General features: G+C 36.4%; 1 protein-coding gene across 1 annotated transcript in view; it reads left to right on the top strand.

Annotated features, from left to right (window-relative positions):
* The window catches only part of LOC129887431 (kinesin-like protein KIN-12C), a 40,089-nt gene extending 21,280 nt beyond the window's left edge, over nt 1-18,809 (top strand). Inside the window, 23 exon segments of the mRNA XM_055962530.1 lie at nt 720-807; nt 906-964; nt 1,040-1,103; nt 1,325-1,390; nt 1,491-1,658; nt 1,737-1,841; nt 1,958-2,190; nt 2,272-2,341; nt 2,542-2,600; nt 7,695-7,761; nt 7,860-9,806; nt 10,018-11,247; nt 11,328-11,435; nt 11,682-11,839; nt 11,937-12,009; nt 12,107-12,181; nt 12,592-12,822; nt 13,692-13,790; nt 13,876-13,950; nt 17,599-17,657; nt 17,950-18,061; nt 18,157-18,293; nt 18,295-18,809. Of these exon segments, the coding sequence (XP_055818505.1) occupies nt 720-807; nt 906-964; nt 1,040-1,103; nt 1,325-1,390; nt 1,491-1,658; nt 1,737-1,841; nt 1,958-2,190; nt 2,272-2,341; nt 2,542-2,600; nt 7,695-7,761; nt 7,860-9,806; nt 10,018-11,247; nt 11,328-11,435; nt 11,682-11,839; nt 11,937-12,009; nt 12,107-12,181; nt 12,592-12,822; nt 13,692-13,790; nt 13,876-13,950; nt 17,599-17,657; nt 17,950-18,061; nt 18,157-18,293; nt 18,295-18,388 (5,377 nt within the window). The 3' untranslated portion in view covers nt 18,389-18,809.
* The last annotated feature ends 415 nt before the right edge of the window (nt 18,810-19,224 follow it).

Genomic DNA, 19,224 nt, shown 5'->3' on the forward strand with positions numbered 1-19,224 from the left:
CCCTACCCATCACCTTTGGTCCGCAAATGTTAACTTGGTGTCCGCAATTGTGACGCACCAGGTTCAGCAATGCACCAACTATAACTTTTAAGCCTAAAATATGCCAAAACACTCCCAAGCCCCTTAGTTCCCAATCCAAACATACTAACAAATCCAAAAACATAATATGAACCTATAGGAAGTCTCAAAACATGAAACGGGGAGCTAAAACTCAAAATGAGGGGGTGTTGTTACAACTTGTGATTTTCTGGGAGGTTTGTCCACTAATAGTCAAAGTTAGTCTCTTTTTTTTTAAAAAAAATTTTAGGACCAAATTGGAATCGTCTTTTGGCATTGATTAATGTGATTAACTATTTTTATGTTTGAGCATTCTTATGCTCTAAATACTCTTTCACAGAGAATTATGCAAAAAATATGTATATATTCATTATATAGAAGATTAAGCATTTTTCGTCTTTTTAGCATAATTCTATGTGGAAGAGTTATTTGGCAAGTAATATGAGTTTAGTTAACAGAAGTTAACGAGTAGGAGGAGCTGGTTTAAATTTCAAAAGGAAAATTGTGGACTGCAGGGTCTCGATATCCTGTTTGTAGAATGTTCTTATTCTTTGTGTTACTGATATCTTTCCTACAAAATTCTGAAGTGGTCTTCAAGTCAGCCTTATGCTGTCCTACTAGGCTATGTTTTGTTCTAAACTGTGCCTTGTCAATGCACGCAGACTTGTCATCATGTCTTTGGTGGATTTGGCACATGGAAAACATAGACACGTTCCGTACAGAGACTCTAGGCTAACTTTTCTCCTTCAGGTGAAGTATCTTATGATTATTAGGCACATAATACTGAAGTATTAAATTATTATTGAATTTCTCAAAATAGAAGGCTATCTTTTTTTTCTTCGATGTAGGATTCTCTAGGTGGGAACTCAAAAACTACAGTCATCGCCACCATCAGCTCATCTATTTGGTAACAGGATAATCTCTGCTGTCATTTTGAAAACATAATTGTAGTGTTGTAATGACTAGTTTTTATTCTCTGCAGTTCTGCCAGTGAGACACTGAGCACTCTAAAGTTTGCTCAGCGTGCAAAACTTATTCAGAACAATGTACGAACTTCCAGATATATGCTTACTTTTGTTTGCAAAAGCCAAAATTCCTTAATTATTAAAATTCTGAGCTATATTTTCTAGGCTATGCTGACTTTTGTTTGGAAAAACCAAAATTCTTTAAATTATTAAATTTCTGAGCTATATTTTCTATGCCATGCTACTTTTGTTTGGAAACCAAAAGTTTTTAGTTTTTAAAGTATTGACCTTTACTTTTCTAGGCTAAAATAAACGAAGATGCTTCAGGTGATATTTCAGCATTGCAGCAGCAAATCCAACAACTGAAGGCATGTAACATGCTCTATTAAAGGTGTATAATATTATGTTGTATATGAAACATGTAAAATATTCAGTGCTCTCAAGTATACTTGAAAACTTGTTGAACAGGGTCAGTTGTCCTTTGTACTGAAGCATCAGGGATCTGAGAGATATTTTGCAGAAAGTGTCCCACAATTAGATCAATTCATCTTGGGCGACTGTCCTGAGAGCTTTGACCTGTCTGAGGAATTGGATAAGCACACTGATCGTGGTCAACAACATGGAAGAAAAAACTCGGTAGTCTTCTACTCCTTCAATTGTTCCTCTATTTAGCATCAAGACCAAGTATAATATTGTCCCATGAATCTATGACAGTTGCATTATCTGAAAGCAACTTTGCTCAATGTCGTGAGGAGAGCGAAATTGGCTGAGATGGAAGTTAGGAGATTAGAGGCTGAAATTGAAGAGATGAAACATTTGGTACGCTAATTATGACATCTCTTATGTACATTGTGATATTAGAAAGTGCACTTTAGATGAAATTGATATTTAAATGTAATACCATGTTTAATAAAAGTTAAAGGGTTGTTTTACAGGTTCATCAGCAAGAAGAAGAGGTTCAACTTAGCAAAGAGATAATGGAGCTCAAAGACGAAAAACTTGACCAATTGGAATCACTTGGAAATGGAATAATTTCTGCAGACAGCTTTGTCCTGGAAGAGAATAATGCTTTAAAAGACGAGATTCAGATACTTCAGGCCAGACCTGAACTAAATCCAGAATTGACTCAAGCATCTGAGAATATTAGCCTCAGAAAGAAACTCAGATGGTAATAACTATGAACATCTGTCTTGCCAAAGATTGATGCTCCCTGTTCTATGGTAATTTAATCTTGCATCTGTCTTTTCAGGTTTGAAAACTTCTATGAGAATGAGGAGACAGAAAAATTGCTTGCTGAAATGTCAGAATTACGTGAACAGGTTCAAATTTACTCTCATGGCTCTATTTTTTTGGGTTCAATACATCCATTGCTTTTCATGAAATTTACTCTAGGTCAAGTTTTTGGAATTAGTCATGCTTTCCTGGGCAGCCTGTGCCTGCATAAGAGAAGAACATCAGGTTACTGATAAGGTGACTGTTGTGTACCTTCTGACATGTGTAAACGGCATACCCAATGCAGGAAAGAGTCGCTGCAAGAGAGTTAAAAGAATGTGGAGAAATGAATTCAAAAATAATCAGGTAAAGTCTCTGCAAGTGAAAATCCAATAAGCATATAAAGGGTGTACACAACTAAATCTTCAGCTCAGCCTGCAGCTACCCCTTACATGTATGCAAACTTGCAATAAACAATTTGATATTGCTTTTGTATTTAAACAGTGTGGTCATTTTAATTTCCTATATTTTGTGAATTTTGTTGGTAGACCGAAATAAATAAATGCAATTGTTTCCTATCTAAACAGTTTAAGCTTTTACCTGAGGTGTTCACCACTATTTAACGTGAAATTAGAGCAAACAAAGGTTTTATCTTGAAGTCTCACCCCCACCCAAAAACTAAAGTATTTTCACTTGCTCGACCCAAGAAAAAGAATCAGGGCTGGCATGTGAAGGGTGTGTTGTAGATAAATAAATAAGTGTTTCTCTGTAACATCTTAACTTTTAGATGAGGTGGTTAATTCTATTCAACAAATTTAATTTCTTTCAGAGCATAAAAACGGCTTATATCGCTTACCAAATCAGTGGAACTTATGTATAATAAATATAGTAATAATTGCAGTCCAATGCCTTTGGGTAATATAGTTTACAAAATAGTCAACAAATGTATAGCTTTTGTATATTTAAGTATAATATACATAATCAATATATAGATTTTGTATATTTCAGCCATATTGGTAAATTAGTTTGGTCGAACTGTACTTATTGGTAGGCTTCCCTAAATATATATATATATGTATGTATGTATCATATACTCCCTTTGTTCAGTTTTACTTGTCCACTATCCGAAAAAAAGATTTTCACTTTTACTTGTTACTTTTAACATATCAAGAAAAAACAAAAATATCCATAGTGTCACGACCCAACCCCATAGGCCGTGACTGGGGTCCAACCTGGACCCCCGTATATGTAACTTTCAAATATAACCAAAACCCCAATAGGTCAAAACTTTTTCATGTTCATGTAGCCTCCTTCATTCGTATCGTATCATGAAAGAGAATGCAAGCCGACAAGGCTGCCATAACAAAAACATTCACAACGTGCCGTATAGGCACAACCGAAATAACCTCATGAACAACCCACACATACATGTCTACAGACCTCTAAGAATAGTACGGTAACATATGGCGGGACAGGGCCCCCGCCGTACCCCTGAATAAACAAATACATATATACATCGGATGACTAGTACAAAAAAAACTAGGCTCCGGAATAGTGGAGCACCTCCAATCATAGGTGAGCGGAAATCTGGAGCTAGCGGATCTCTGAACTGAACATCTGTACCTGCGGGCATGAAACGCAGCCCCCCGAAGAAAGGGGGGTCAGTACGATACATGTACTGAGTATATAAGCATACATTACTGAGATAACAACTGAAACAGGGATGCAGGAAATCAAGTATAACATTTAATAGGGTACTGTACTTGCACCTCATAAAATAAATTCCTGTATACCAATATCACGTACCGTATCCATCCCGATCGGGGACTCAGTATCACAAATACATCATCTATCACGATAGGCATATGCACATTGTTAGCACTGTGGAACGTACAAACCAATCCATATATATAGCAAGCACATGCCGAGGAACGACGGCCCGATCCATATATCGTGTAATAATGCCGAGGAACGACGGCTTGATCCGTATATCTCATGATAATGCCGAGGTATGATGGCCCGATCCGTATCTCATATATTAGTGCCTAGGAACGACAACCCGATCCACATATCACACAACAATGCATATACGTGCATGTAAGACTTTGTAACACATCAGACATCCCCCAACCATTATCATAAATATGCCTAAGAAACCCCAGATTTAGGAATTTACACACCCAATCACTATTCAGCCTATTGAAGGCTCGAGGGTCGTAGTTTAACTACTTCAAGACCCTTAACATTTAGGAGTGAACTCGAGTCATAAGTTATACGCAGGACTTACAATTGGAACTGCCTTTACATTCATATCATACCTCAATTCAATTACATTTAAGACATTCCAAAGGGAAGAAGAGACAGGCTTTACACATACCACCTTTCGTCATATAGAAGCCCTAAAAGGCAACAACTCAATTACTACAGGAGTTCTAATATCACGAAGTCAATGAAACTCATGGCTCATGCTTGGAATTTATGAATGGAATTACCCCAAGCTCAAATACATATCATTCATTACTAACGTCTAAGACATGCCAAAAAAGAGAAGAATAGCTTTACATACTTATGCCAAAAACATGCCAAAAGAAAGCTTCACATACCTCGTATGGACTTCTCTCAATCATGTCCACGTCGTCGTCCTCCGAACCTATTTAACATGGAAGAAATGTGAGTATCAACAACCTTAACTTTTCAGTGCCCTCAGTTGCACCTTAGTATTCATGGAACCTATTTCCTTATTCGTCTCCTCGACTAGTTCTTTAATTAGTTAAGGCGTTAATAAAAATTGGGCAGCACCTCCCCTATAAAGTGCCCTATCCGAATTTCCAATTACATCCCTAATCACTACAGCCAACCAACAACAACACCCTGCAGCATATATACACCTAAAACATGGCGACATCACACAACACAAGCTCCAAACAACCTGATGAAAATTACGACACCAAAATAGGGTTTCTAGTCTTTATTTCGCAAGCCATTATTTATACGAAACGAGGGGTCGTGTGGCTGCTACCAGAAGCACCTACACCCCTTTTAGAACACCTTTAGTCCTTGCAACAAGCCCCCCCACACCTATAGCAGTACACCACAAGCACAACACTTTACTTTGACGACAATTCAACTATAGCGACTCCAATTTAGTTTGTTTCGAACGTCAAGCATTTCTATGATGTTTTCACATTTCCAGCCACTTAAACAACATATAATACACTTCATAACAACACCATAAACCCCACATTGAAAGGAAAACCCTTACTTTAACCTAAACTCGTCAAACTCGCCAAAATTATCAAAACGTGGATTCTGGACAGCCTACTGTCTTGTATTGTCGCTTAGTTTCGAAGGGGTAATTGAGGGAAAAAGGATTTGTGTCCTCAATGAAAGTTATAGACATGTGTCTTAGGGTCGCAAACAATTTCAAATCACCCCTACAACAATTTTGTACAAAACGATATGCCCCAAATACCAACAACAGTCCTTGTAGAATTTTTAAAACGAACCCTGGGCAGCACCTCACCTATACTTACTCATCCTTTTTCGAGAAGATAAAAGCAGAACTGGGTTTTAGAGTCTAAATAAAAGTTATAGTCCTATGAAATATCTTTCCAAAACATCTTGAATCACTTGAAACGAAGCCTTACACAAGGAGTTATACTCGTTTTACTAACAGCAGTATCATTCAAAAACGGGTTTGTTAACAAGAACAGAAACCTCCTCGTTGCTCCAAATTGAAATTTTTCATTATTAAACACTGCTATATCACCGTAGGATACCTTAAATAATTAATTCACGGAACGAAATTGGGCCTTACCTTTTTGTCTTGGCCAACCCGTAGTTCCCTCCCTTGGCTTCTCTAGTTTTTTCTCTCAACTCTCTCTATTTTTTCTAAGTGTAAAATGAATATAAGATGACTTAGTCATCAAAGGGAACATATATATCCTTTCTTAGAAGTGACACGTGTCAGCTCCTAAGGGTGACACGTGTCAAACTCTCATTGGGCCACTTCATCCATGCAACCTATTCGGGGCTGCCACATGGCCATGTGGGACCCACCTCAAGTAGGTGTGTCACCTACTTGGTCCAAGTAGGTGCATCACCTGCTTGCTTCCAAGTAGGTGCATCACCTACTTGCTTCCGAGTAGGTGCTACGCTTCCTTTCGCCTCTTCCGTGGGTTCGTAATCTCGTCTCACTTTAAGAGCCTATTTAATCCTTGATACGTAAGCTCGACATGTACTCCAGTAGCTTAGTTATGTGAGACGTCCAAGTCGGTAGCTTACGTAAGTACATTGAGTCCTACGACTCATTACTTAGCCTCCAACTCCTTCCGGATTCTTTTAACCCTATTTCCAATCTTCACTCTTATGGGGCGTCACGTCCTCCCTTTCTTAGAGTTATTTGATAGCATGGTAGATAATCTAGATCACATGGCACTTTCTACGAGACTTAATACAATGTCCCAAGGTACGAAAGTACGGGGTATAACACATAGAAAGGATTTAGTTATTTTTACCCTTTTAAAAACTAAACTAGTTGCATTTTTTTTTATATTTATTTTCATTTCTCTCCAATTTACTTAACACAAACACAATGAGTACAACACTTGAATATCATTTGGACTTGCTCTCCCTTATTTATTTATTTCTTATTTTTCTCCTTTATTTTCTTTAAATATGTTTGACTCGATGAAGAAGGCTCTTGAAGTTTGATTGATTATGGGAGAACATGTCGACAAGAACTCGAAAAGTTATATACTGATTCTATATTTCTTTTTCCATCTATATTGTTATGATTAAATTCTCAAGAAGGAAGGATGTTTATGTTATATTTTTTTCTCTATTTTTTTTTGTTTTTTCTCTATTAAACTTCTTTAATTTAATTTTCTATGAATATTTGATTGTCGTAAGTCTGTATTTTATTTGGTCTCAAATTAGTCATTTGTGACTCCATTGGAAGTTTGCTAACTACTAAACAAAGTTCAAAATTTATAGTCGGTTGGTTATAAAAGGAATTCATTATAAGTATTAAAATTCACCCCCTCATTTGGTGTTTCTTGTCACACTTTTATAGATTTATTTGTAATTGTTGCATTTTATTACTCATTACACACTTGTTTTCATAGAATTTTTAATCGTTCTAACGGATTTATAAAAAATTACACGGGACACACGTGCAACGCATGTGTCTAGAAACTAGTATATATATATATACACACACACACACATACATATGTGTGTGCGCGTCTGTGTGTATCTGAGAGCAACATGCGTGTATTAATTTTACCTATCTAATATCTGATCTTCAATTGGTGCTGACAAGATTGATGCTTTCTTCCTTGACACCCAAATAGCGCCAAACTTCTCTCTTACTACCTCAATGAAGTGAGAGTTCAAAAGCATAACTGTTCTTATTCAAAAGCTTCTGTTTTCGCTTCTGATCTGTCTTTTTCTTTGCAGGGAAGTTGATGAATTGCAAGGAGAATTGAGCAAACATGTGAACTTTAACCAAGCTGCATTTGATTCTGTAAGTTGATCCTGGATTTTTTCTGTATGAGGGATTAGATTTCCTCCTTGACATATCTACTGTTCCCTTCTACTGTTGACTAACTGGCACTTTAACAGGTGGACACCAGGTCAACTGAAGCTGATAAAGCAAACAGGACACCACATGATCCGCCAGCAGGTGGAGAATCCAAAAATAAAGAAGTTGAGGACACTAATGGGGCCTCCATTTTGCACCATAAAGATATCATGAAACAGTTGATTGAAGCGAGATCCTTGATGGAAGCAATGGAACAGGAACAAGTTCAGCTAATAGAAGAGCTCGAATTCACGAGGGAAGAGAATCAAAGGCTGTCTAAGCAGATGTATGCCTCTGAATGGTCTGGGATACAACACATGCCAATACCTGACACCCATGAATCAAGAGGCTTTCTTTTTGAAACTCAAGATGGTAATGGAGACCTCTGCACAGTTGCTTTGCAAGCTAAGTTGGAGAAAATGTCCAAGGACCTTGAGGAGGCTCACTTTCTTAATAGACAATATCTGGAGGGTCATGCATTAAAATTGTCGCAGGAACACCAAACTGAGTTAGTGCGTGAGGAGGTTGAAATAGAAACAACTAAAACGATTCTTCATATGCAGGAAGAGATTGTTGCAATGAAGTCAGAATTACAGGAGAAAATATGCTTAATGGCTGATGAAAATATAAGTTTGAAGAACAGTCTGGCAGCCAAAGAGGAAGAAATAAAGGTGCTGTGCATGGAATGGGAAAGAGCAACTTTGGAGCTAACGACCTTTCTCATAGACGGTTCCAAGTCCATGCGATATGCTTCCTCCCAGATAAAAAATATAGCTTGCTCATTTCCAGACGTCAGTGCTTGCATTGGTGAACATGTTGAGAAAGCCGCTAAAATTTGTGTTGAGAAGGAAGAAACCATTCTTTTGTTAAAAAGGAGTTTGGAAGAAGCACAACGGGGCATATGGCAAATGGATGAGAAATTGAATTCTCTGAGAGGTGCAACAATGGCTTTTACACAAGCTCAGCAGTTAGATAATGAGGCATGCAGCAAGGAAGCAATCCAGCTAGTTTCTTCTTTAGATGATCAAATCAGTAGGTTGGAATTTTTAGAAAAAAATCTACTGTACAAGGGGAACCACATTGCTGAAGTTCATGCTGCCTCATCTTCTGCGAATGATGGATCTGATAGTATTGACGGTAACCTCAAAAAAGGAGACAGTTCAAGCGAAAGTTTATTTGCATTTGTAGCTCATGAAAATAATATTGAGTTGGCAAGGCTAGAGCTACTGGAGGTGGAGAATGCTGTAAATGCTCTCTGCTTTGATGCACAAAACTGTCTGTCAGGCCTACAATCAGATGCTTATAAAATGATTTGTTTATGCAAGGATTTCAATAAAGAATTTCTGGATCTTGTCCATCAGTTGCGGAATAACTTCTATAATCTGATAGAAAATGGCTATTCTCAGTACCATGCAGTTGGATTTCCATCATGTGATTCCAGTAAGCTTCATGACCATGACAAACAGCAGAAACTGCTGCCTCAGATTAACTATGAACTTGTTGAAACAAACGAGAAATTGAATCAAATCACCACAAATCTAAACATAATTTTGAATTCATATCTATGCCCTGATACAACTGAGGATCCAAGTGAATCAGATGGATGGACAACTGACTGTTCAGTTTCATGTTCTAATCTTTTAGCTGAAAGTGTTGCTTCAGGAAAAAGGTCAAATGCATCTTCTCTCAGTGGTAGTTCACAAAGCATACGAAAGAAGTTGAATCTAGAAGATACATCACTATTGCATTTAAGGAGGGATTTTAAAATGGCATATGGTGCTTTTGCCAAAATAAATGCTCAGTTCAATTCGGTTTTCAATGAGAAAGGAGAGGGTGATTGCTCAACCCCAGTGCTGTATCTCTCTAATTCAGCTGAACTTGCAAAACGGAACAACGAGCACCCAATCAGGAATCAACAAAGTGAAATAATTTGGGGTCATAAAATGATGATGCATGGAGCTGAAGTTAGCCTCAACTACAGGAGAGAGGTAATACTGATGTCATATAGTTTTTTCCCATAATCTTAAATTGAATTTGAAACTTCATATCCTTTATCATTTGAGGTAAGAAAAGAGGTCAAATTGCTGGTTTTTAGATCTTTGTATTACTAGATAAAAGAAACGCCCTGCTCTTATCCATTCATTTAATTTGAGTTCGGAAAATTCACATCATTTCCTTGGGTTCATTCTGGGCATGCAGGAAGAAGTTGGTGACAACATCACTGAAGAGAAAATCTTCTTCAAGAAGTTTGAGCAAGCCTTCTCAACCATCAAAGAAGTAGATTACACGTTAAATGCTCTGGTGAAAGTGAATAAAAATGAAAAACAGTTGACTTCTATGTTGAGACAAGCAGAAGAGGAATTACTGGCACAGAAAGCAAGCTTAGTTGAAGATGTCAAACACCTTAAGTCCTCCATTCGACAGAGAGATGAAGAAAAAGGAATACTACAGGACGAGGCCTGTCACAGCTTGATAGAAATTTCAAATAGATTGTCCTTGCTTGAAGGGTCATTTGTTGATATGCAAAAAGATGTGGAGGGATTGTTGAAAACATTGTTTGCTGATGCTTCTAGAATGGCAGAAGAAACACTGGGCAACATCAGCAACTCAAAATCATTACTAGAAGGTATATTTTCTGGCACTATGAAGAACGGGGTATCCTCTTCTGTGCTATACCATTGTCAAGCTATTGATTCTATACATGAATTGGGGAGGAGTTGTAAAATTGGTATGATCATGGATAAAGAAAAGCTGGATGGAATGACAAGCTTCAGAAGAATAGAGGATAAAGAGTTGGGTCTAGACCAGATTGACAGCAAAAATGAAAATTTGGAGCTCAGAAAAGAATTGGAACGAAAAGAAGTTTTGCTGAAAGGTTTGCTATTTGACATTAGCTTGTTGCAAGAATCAGCTTCTAGCAGAAAGGATATCACGGATGAAGTTGAAAAGTTAATTGCAGCTTTGAATCGAGTTCAAAATGAGTTATCTACTAAAGAACATCAACTAGATGAACTGCTCATTCAGCACAAAACTCTTGAAAACCAGATACAAGAGATGGAGAGTGCTCTATCTTCCTCAAAAGCTGATCTTGAAGAGACTAGAAGAGCATCAGATAATTTCTCAAAGCAAAACTCTGAGTTGAGAGTTGTCATAGAGGATCTTTGTGTGAAGAAGTCCCAAACAGAGAATGAGTTGGAAGAACAAAGGGAGATTGTGAAAAGCCTAGAAAATGAAATTCTTCGGCTGACCTCCTCAGCAGAAAAACAACTGATATTGTCGAAGAAAGATAAAGATACTGAAGACGATCTCAAGAGGGTGACTGGAGAAAAGAACCAGCTTTTTGAACAACTTCGGTTCTTGCAAGACAGGCTTGATATGGCATATTCACTAGCCGATGAGAATGAAGCTATTACTGTACAAGCTCGCCAGGTATGTATTTTTCTGAAGAATATTTAAGCGGCCAAACTTTGATGGACATGCTGCTGATGACATATGTCTTGATTTACCAGGCATCAGAAGCCAGTAAAATGTATGCTGAAGAAAAGGATGAGGAGGTTAAGATTTTAGAACACTCTGTTGAGGAACTTGAGGGCACAATAAATGTACTGGAGAGTAAGGTAAGCCTTTCCACATTAATTTTCTGTCTTAGACTTGAAAGTGCTCATTATTAATTTGTCCCTATTCATCAAAAATTATTCATTGGTCCCTAGCAAGATCAGGCATAGTGTAACTTTTAAATTCAACTTGAGCTCTCTTACTTGTGGAATGGCCTTATAAAACAAAACAATATTTAACATGCAAGTTTTATTCTCTTGGTTTAATGTTAGGAAATTCAAGTCCTTTCGTTTTATCCCATTTTCAAGGTACATGAAATGGAAGAAGAGGTAGAAAGAGATCGCCTGATTAGAGATTCATTAGAATTGGAACTTCAAGCACTAAGAAAAAGATTATTAATGGTTGAGAACTCTCAATGTATGGACATGAGCTCAGGTGAACTATCCACAAAGGATCAATTTTTGAGGTCAGAAAGTTCATGTGGTTTATTTTATACAGAATGATTCATACATAACCATGACATGGTATATGATGTGACATTGATCCAAGAAACTATATGGCAGGTTGGTAGAACCTACAAAGGCTTATTACCAAATAGGAGTTCTTGAAGAAGAAAAAGCAGAGCTAAATAAAGAGGTAGGTTCTTGTGTCACAAGTTGATATCTTTCATTATAAGATTCTCTGTCCAGCCGGATTTTCTACATGATATTGAGCTTTGGTTTCTATGCTGTAGATAAAACAATGCAAGGAATACATTTCAGAAATCTTGTTGCACGCTCAAGCCCAGGCATCACAGTATCAACAAAAGGTATTGTAAAGCATAGCAAGTCCATTTAACCTATCGTTGCGATTCATTTTCCAGGATGAGGGTTCGACTTTCGAGTCCCCATTTTAAGCCTAGTGCTAGGAAGTGCATGCATAACTGAAACTTATGCAGTGAGTTGTACTTGGTACACATACACTTATGAAAGTTGTTTGAATTGCTCATATTCTTAGAATTAAAAGTGTCTGAACACATAATTTTTTATGGGAAAGGAATTTTATAACTACAATTGGAAAAGAAAACTTTTTGCAAGCTTCTAATGTAAGTGCCAGACTAGAGACTGCTCAGTCCGCTTGGAGCTTTAGCCAAATCTCTATGCAGTAGTTTTTGTCTGGTGGTATGATCAATGATGCTTATATAAAGTTACCAGATCTCATTCGCCATGTATGATACAGTACAAGGAGTTGGAGGCAGTGGTGCATGGACTTGAAACCCACTCATTAAACACATTAAATGGAGGACCAACTTCAGAGAAGTGCTCAACCAGGCCGAGAGGTTCAAGTTCACCTTTCAGATGCATTTCCAGTTTGGTTCAGCAAATGAATAGTGAGAAAGACCAGGAATTGTCAGCATCTAAATTTCAAATAGAAGAGCTAGAGGTGTTACTGGCTCAAAAGCAGAAGGAGGTATGTACAATGAAAACATTACTTGTTAAAAAAATAAAGCAGGAGGTATGTACTTTTAGATAAATAAAAAATTTCATACAGAAGTCTTATTTTAGACATGGTAGCTGTGGAAAGCTAATTCATTTGCTAGTGGGGTGGTTCGTAATAATGACACTAAGCAACTTTTGGAGTGTCATAAATTTAGTAATCCAAATTATCAAACCTTATTCCGAGATTTTATCACAAAATCATTTATAAGCATGAATCAAAATGTATTTAATTGCTGAGCTCGAATCCCATCAGAGGTGACACTATGCAAGTTTTTCTCATTTCCCTAAGCCTTGGTGGTAGTAGTTGTGCTGATGGAAGGTTGCAAGTACAAGGTGGATTCCTCAAGGTGCATCCCGTCTAGACCAGACACCATCATTAATGAAAAAACGACCATTTTATTGCTAAGCTCTACAAAAGAGGGAAAATTCAGTCATTGTACATATTTTATATGTAAATCCTCCTTAATAGGACTAAAAGGTATTGACATAAACAAGAATTTGTAAAATATATTAGCAAAGGCCTAATAGAGGCAATCTATTACGATCTTGTTCAATTCCATGAACTGAAGCATCTAAACAGGTAACACGATTTAAGACCAAATCATGGATATACATGAATGAAGTTGCAAATATGCTATATATATCTCCATCACTTTTGTATTGATATATCTACTTCTCATTTCAGACAACCAACAAAGTTACTCTTTGGCTATCATCTCAAGAGTGCTATTATTATTATCCCTTCATGTTCTGCACTTCCATGTTTCAAAGACAGTTCCTTCCTCTTTTATATAGATAGTTACTCTTCTTACACATATTTATGACCGGATATGTTGTCAGATTTGTATGCTGAACAGTAGACTGGCTGCAACAGAAAACATGACACATGATGTAATTCGGGATTTGCTCGGTGTCAAGCTGGACATGACTAGTTATGCCGTAAGTTCCCCACGAATCCCTCTTTATTTTGTTGTGTATTTCCATTTCTGAGTTGTAATGACTTTTTTCTTTCTGTATGTTCTAGAATTTGATGAACCAGTTACAACTACAAAAGTTTGTAGAGGAGGCTCAGCAGCAATCAGAAGAGTGCATTGTAATGGTATGCCTACTTGGAAAGTTGTTGGTTCTTTTAGAAGATGGGGCAGCAACAACTATTGATTGAAATATCTCTCAATATTTTATCAAGCATAATAGGGCTTTAAATAGCCAACTTGAAACATAATCTGCAGAAAATCTGCATAACAAAAATTCAAAAAGAAGGCTAATTAATCTCAACAACTAAAACAACCTAACAAAAATTTAAAATTCAAATTTATCTTAAATCTAGGAAACTTATTATGCTAATGATTACTGCAGTAACTAAAAGCAAATTCAACACTCCTCCTTTGCTTTAGTTACTGTAATTTAAAAAAAGTTGTTCCTCCTCATTTTTTACTTCCGCTACTTGTTAACATGGCCGACTTGTTTGCTGTGAGAAATATATGAGAAAAATATTATTGAATTGTGTCTCTACATTAATACATAGAGATCCTATTTATAAACACTACAATACAATCCTTTTCCAAGTAGGATACTATTTATTATTCCTAATCCTATTCCTATTTCTATTCCTATTCTAAGTAGGATTGTATATACATATTCCTATTATATCACTCTCCCCTCAAGCTAGTGCATACAAGTCATATGTACATAGATTGTTACAAATGTAATTAATATGAGGACCGATGAGGGTCTTGGTGAATTACCTACAAGTTGATCACTCGTCTTCCCAAAATTGACAGTCAATCTCAATGTGCTTACTATTCTCAATAAATATTGAATTTGATGCATAATGTCGATAAAACACAGTGATAAAATTACAGTGTTGAACTTCCTAAACAAAGCTTGAGAAGACTGTTTCAGACCGTAGAGTGACTTACACAATCGACATACAATGCCACCAGCTCCCCCTGAGCAACAAAACCAGGTGGTTGCTCCATATATATTTCTTCCTCGAGATCATCGTGGAGAAAAACATTATTAATGTCCAACTGATTAAAAGGTCAATGACGAAGACAACCATAGATGGAAAAAGGTGGACATATGCTATTTTAGCCACGGAAGAGAAAATATCATTGTAATCCAACCCAAATATTTGAATATACCTTTTTTTGTTTTGGAAAAAGTAAATCTAAAACATAAAGTGCTCAAAATATGATATAAAATATATGGATCGTCTCAAAATCAAAGGATGAGTAGATCATAAAAAAGAAAGTCATCATCAAACTGACCGAAACATACACATGCGCCAGATTACTAGATTTGATGGCTCAAAGTGATCACAATCTAAGAAAATAAAATTATATGGGTAGGGTCGGAATGATGGCATGTGTAGGGTTAGAATGATGGCACGATCCTACTGAAAAGAGAATTATATTGGTAGGATCGGATTGACGGCACGATCCTACTGAAAAAGAGAAATTATATGAGTAGGGTCGGAATGATGACATGAACCTACGCAAATCAGATTTGAGGAGTCACCGGAAAGACGCATGGAACTATGCAAATCAAATTTGAGGAGTCACCGAAAAGACACATGGTGCTATGCAATTCAGACATGAGAAAGTAATTCTAAAAAAACCACGGTACTATGCAAATTAAATATGAGAAGTAGTTTGAAGAGATGCACGGTGCTACGCAAATCAGATATGAGAAAGTAGTCATCAAAAAATGCACGGTGCTACGCAAATCAGATATGAGAAAGTAGTCATAAAAAAGATGCACGGTGCTAAGCAAATCGGATATGCGAAAATAGTCACCGGAAAGATGGCATGGTGCTACACAAATTAAATATGAAAAGTAGTCACCGGAAAGATGGCATGGTGCTATACAAATTAAATATGAAAAGTAGTCACCGGAAAGATGGCATGGTGCTATACAAATTAAATATGAAAAAGTAGTCACCGGAAAGATGGCACGGTGCTACTCAAACATTGACGGATATGGGGTTGACACAAAACAACCCTAGAAAGTCATCGAAAATTGACGCACGGTGACTTGTTTGACTGAGTTTTCTTTCTCTGAATATGGGATTCATGTATATATCATTGGCCTTATTTTTGTTAACATAACCATTGGCCAGGTGGTGTCTATATGAGTTATAACTGCTTGCCGACTGCGGAAGTTTTTTTTTATTCTCTACCAAGATCGTAGACGCTCTGATAGCATGTGAAAAATATATGAGAAAAATATTATTGAATTGTGTCTCTACATTATTACACAAAGACCCCATTTATAGACACCACAATACAATCCTTTATCAAGTAGGATACTATTTATTATTTTTATTCCTATTCCTATTCCTATTTCTATTCTAAGTAGGATTTATATACCTATTCCTATTCTAACATGTTGGCAATTTCCCACATATTGCATCAGGTTTCCACCAACAAAAATTTTCCAAGTGTGTTTTTCTTTTGCAGTATTTGCAAATAGGATAATTACCTTTTTCTTTCTGTTTTGTGCATAAAGAGCACCCTCATTAACATTGTCTTGTCTGTAGGCTCTTCTTTGCTCTTGTGCTTGAAGAGCACTTATTAGTTCTTTAATAGAGATGGTAGAGAGATCTTTAGACTCTTACATAGATGAAATTTTAAACTCGAATCTCTCTGGAATTGTCACAAGAATTTTTTCTACTATTATGTCATCTTTGAAATACTCTTCAAGCAACCTAATTTTATTAACAATCAAAGAAATCTTGTCAGAATACTTAACAATAGTTTCATCCTGTTGCCTCATAAGAGATTCAAAATTTCTTTTCAAATTCAAAATTTGCATTTGTCTGACTCGGTCACTTCCTTGGTATTCTTTTTTTAGTTTTTCCCAAGCTTCTTTTGCTGTCTCACAAGCAATGATTTTAGAAAAAATTGAATCCGCAACTGAATTTTAAATTACGGTTTTGACTTTGAATTTTTTGTTTTTTTCATCCGAATGAGATTTAATCTGAGCAAGAGTCGGATTTGCAGGGAGAGGTTGTAAGGGTATATCTTCCTTCACAACTTCCCACATATCATAGGCTTCAAGATATGATTTCATTTTTACTGACCAAATTTGATAGTTTTTGGCAATGAAAATTTTTGGGGCATTCAAGGAGAGACTGCTGCATGCCATGGTTTTAGATTAAAAATTGGTTGAATTGTTGAAAATAACCTGTGCGTTGAAAAAAGCACAGGTTGAAAATAGCCTTGACGGATTAAAATGGGTTGAAAAATAGCCTTTGCGGGTTAAAAGTAATCTTGATGGGTTAAAAAAGGGTTGAAAATGGTTCTTTAGAAGAACTCACAGATCCCGTAAGATCAATGAAGCTCTTGATACACTCTTGATTTTAAAAAAAGATGGGCAACAAAAAGTATTAATTGCAAAATCTCTCAATACTTTATTAAGCATAATAGAGCTTTAAATTGCCAACTTGAAAACATAATCTGCAGAAATTATGCATCCCCTATAGAAACGAATATGTTCTGGAAAAGAAATTTTGTATCAACCATATATTGTATACTAGTTATTGGTTTTCTATGATGAAAGCATCTAAGAAGGCTAAGTAATCTCAACAACTAAAACAACTTAACAAAAATTTAAAATTCAACTGCATCCTAAATCTAGGAAGCTTATTACGCTAAAAAAATACTGCAGTAACTAAAAGCAAATTCAACAAAATTCTATACTAAAATTTTACTTTTGAGCCTTACAAGTGGTTATGTTATTACAGGAGAGACAACTTCCCAATCTAAGGAGACAAATTGATGATCTAGTTGAAGAAAGAGAGAGGTGAGTTACTTCGTCTTCCTCATTCTTAAATTTAACTGGTGTTGAGTAAACAAGGAATGATGTGTTATATTAGTAGTATGGTTGGCAGTGGAGTAAATCTCTTTCTGAAAGAGAAAGCGATCAATGAAATAGTGTTTTTCTGGAGCAACACAAAATATCATTCAAGTTCTTCCAGAAAATGCATAGGATTGATAGATGTTCCAGTATTTGAGAAAAGCCAGTACAATATTCTACTTAGATTCTGATTGTAGGATGTTGTATGATAGGTTCTGACTATTTTAACAATTTTTAGATACACTTTGGAAGCGAAAAAGAGAGAGGCAGATGTGCTATCATCCCAGATGTGCATGGAACAACTCCGAGAGCGTGATCAGATGCTGATTGCTCAAAATGAAATGCTGAAAGTATGAACTTTTTACTGTCTCCCATATTAGGAGATAAATGTTATATTGGTACATTAGTTATTAATTAATGATATTGCTGTTGGATTTGGCACCAGATGGATAGGACCAACTTACAGATGAAAATTGTGGAACTGGATGATATGGTTAAAAGGCTGTTGGGAAAACAGAGTCAAATGGAAATGGGTGCCTTAGCAAGATTGAAAGAAATTGATGTTGGCCAAAAGCTGGGTCATTCAGAAGTTAGTTTTGGGAGCAAGGGACAAAGTTTCTCGCCCTCATGAGGCTGAAGACCTGAATGGTTGTGGTAAGGACACAAAATTCATGTGAGTTTGACATTCTGCTACACAGCATAAACTTAGAGAGCAAAAAGCCTATCAATCACAGGAAATCTGCTCAGAATCAAAGTTTCAAAAGCAAATACCAGTAATAGGAGTTGCAGATAATTGGTTAGTTATATTTTGTTGGAATGTAACTATCAGCTGTATCATATATTGTATGTAATGTAGTATTGGTTTGGGGAGAGGTGACCAACTTAAATAAGCAGTAATAGGGACACTGCACAGTTATAGTAATTCTTCTAATTACATGTAAAGGCAATCTATGCTGGTTCCAACTACTCCGGAATTGGTGTATATGAATGAGAGTGTTCACGACCTGTGATCAAGTTTGCCCTTGTGAACAGCTTGATGCATTGTCTCCCTTTGACCGTCTCTATTTGGGTTTATAGATATTACCAAACTCAGAAAAATGTTGAATCCACTAGGATGGGTTTCTTTAAATGTTGTTTTTTGCAAGTCAAAGACCAGCACCACCATGACAGTAAGAAGACACAAACTGATTCTCCAACTGAATCTGAGGTATTGAATTTTTTTGAAGGAAGAGTCATATATACACTTTTGTAGACTTGTAATACAAGATTTTGCACGGACTGATCATGTGATTTTTAATTTTTGCCTTTATTGTTTATTTAATAAGAAGTTGTAGGCTAAAATATCTTTTAACTATGACCTAAGTTCGTTGGTCACAAGTAATTTCGCAGTCATTACTTCTGCCTTAAGCATAACTTTTGATTCACCGGGCAAAACTTTTAGAGTATTTTTTTCATAATGCATAACTTATGTCACTGAAATTGTGCCTTGTACCATAACTTGGGTTTATTAAAT

This window comes from Solanum dulcamara, chromosome 4 (assembly GCF_947179165.1).
Source record: "Solanum dulcamara chromosome 4, daSolDulc1.2, whole genome shotgun sequence".
In the NCBI taxonomy this organism is placed as follows: Eukaryota; Viridiplantae; Streptophyta; class Magnoliopsida; order Solanales; family Solanaceae; genus Solanum; species Solanum dulcamara.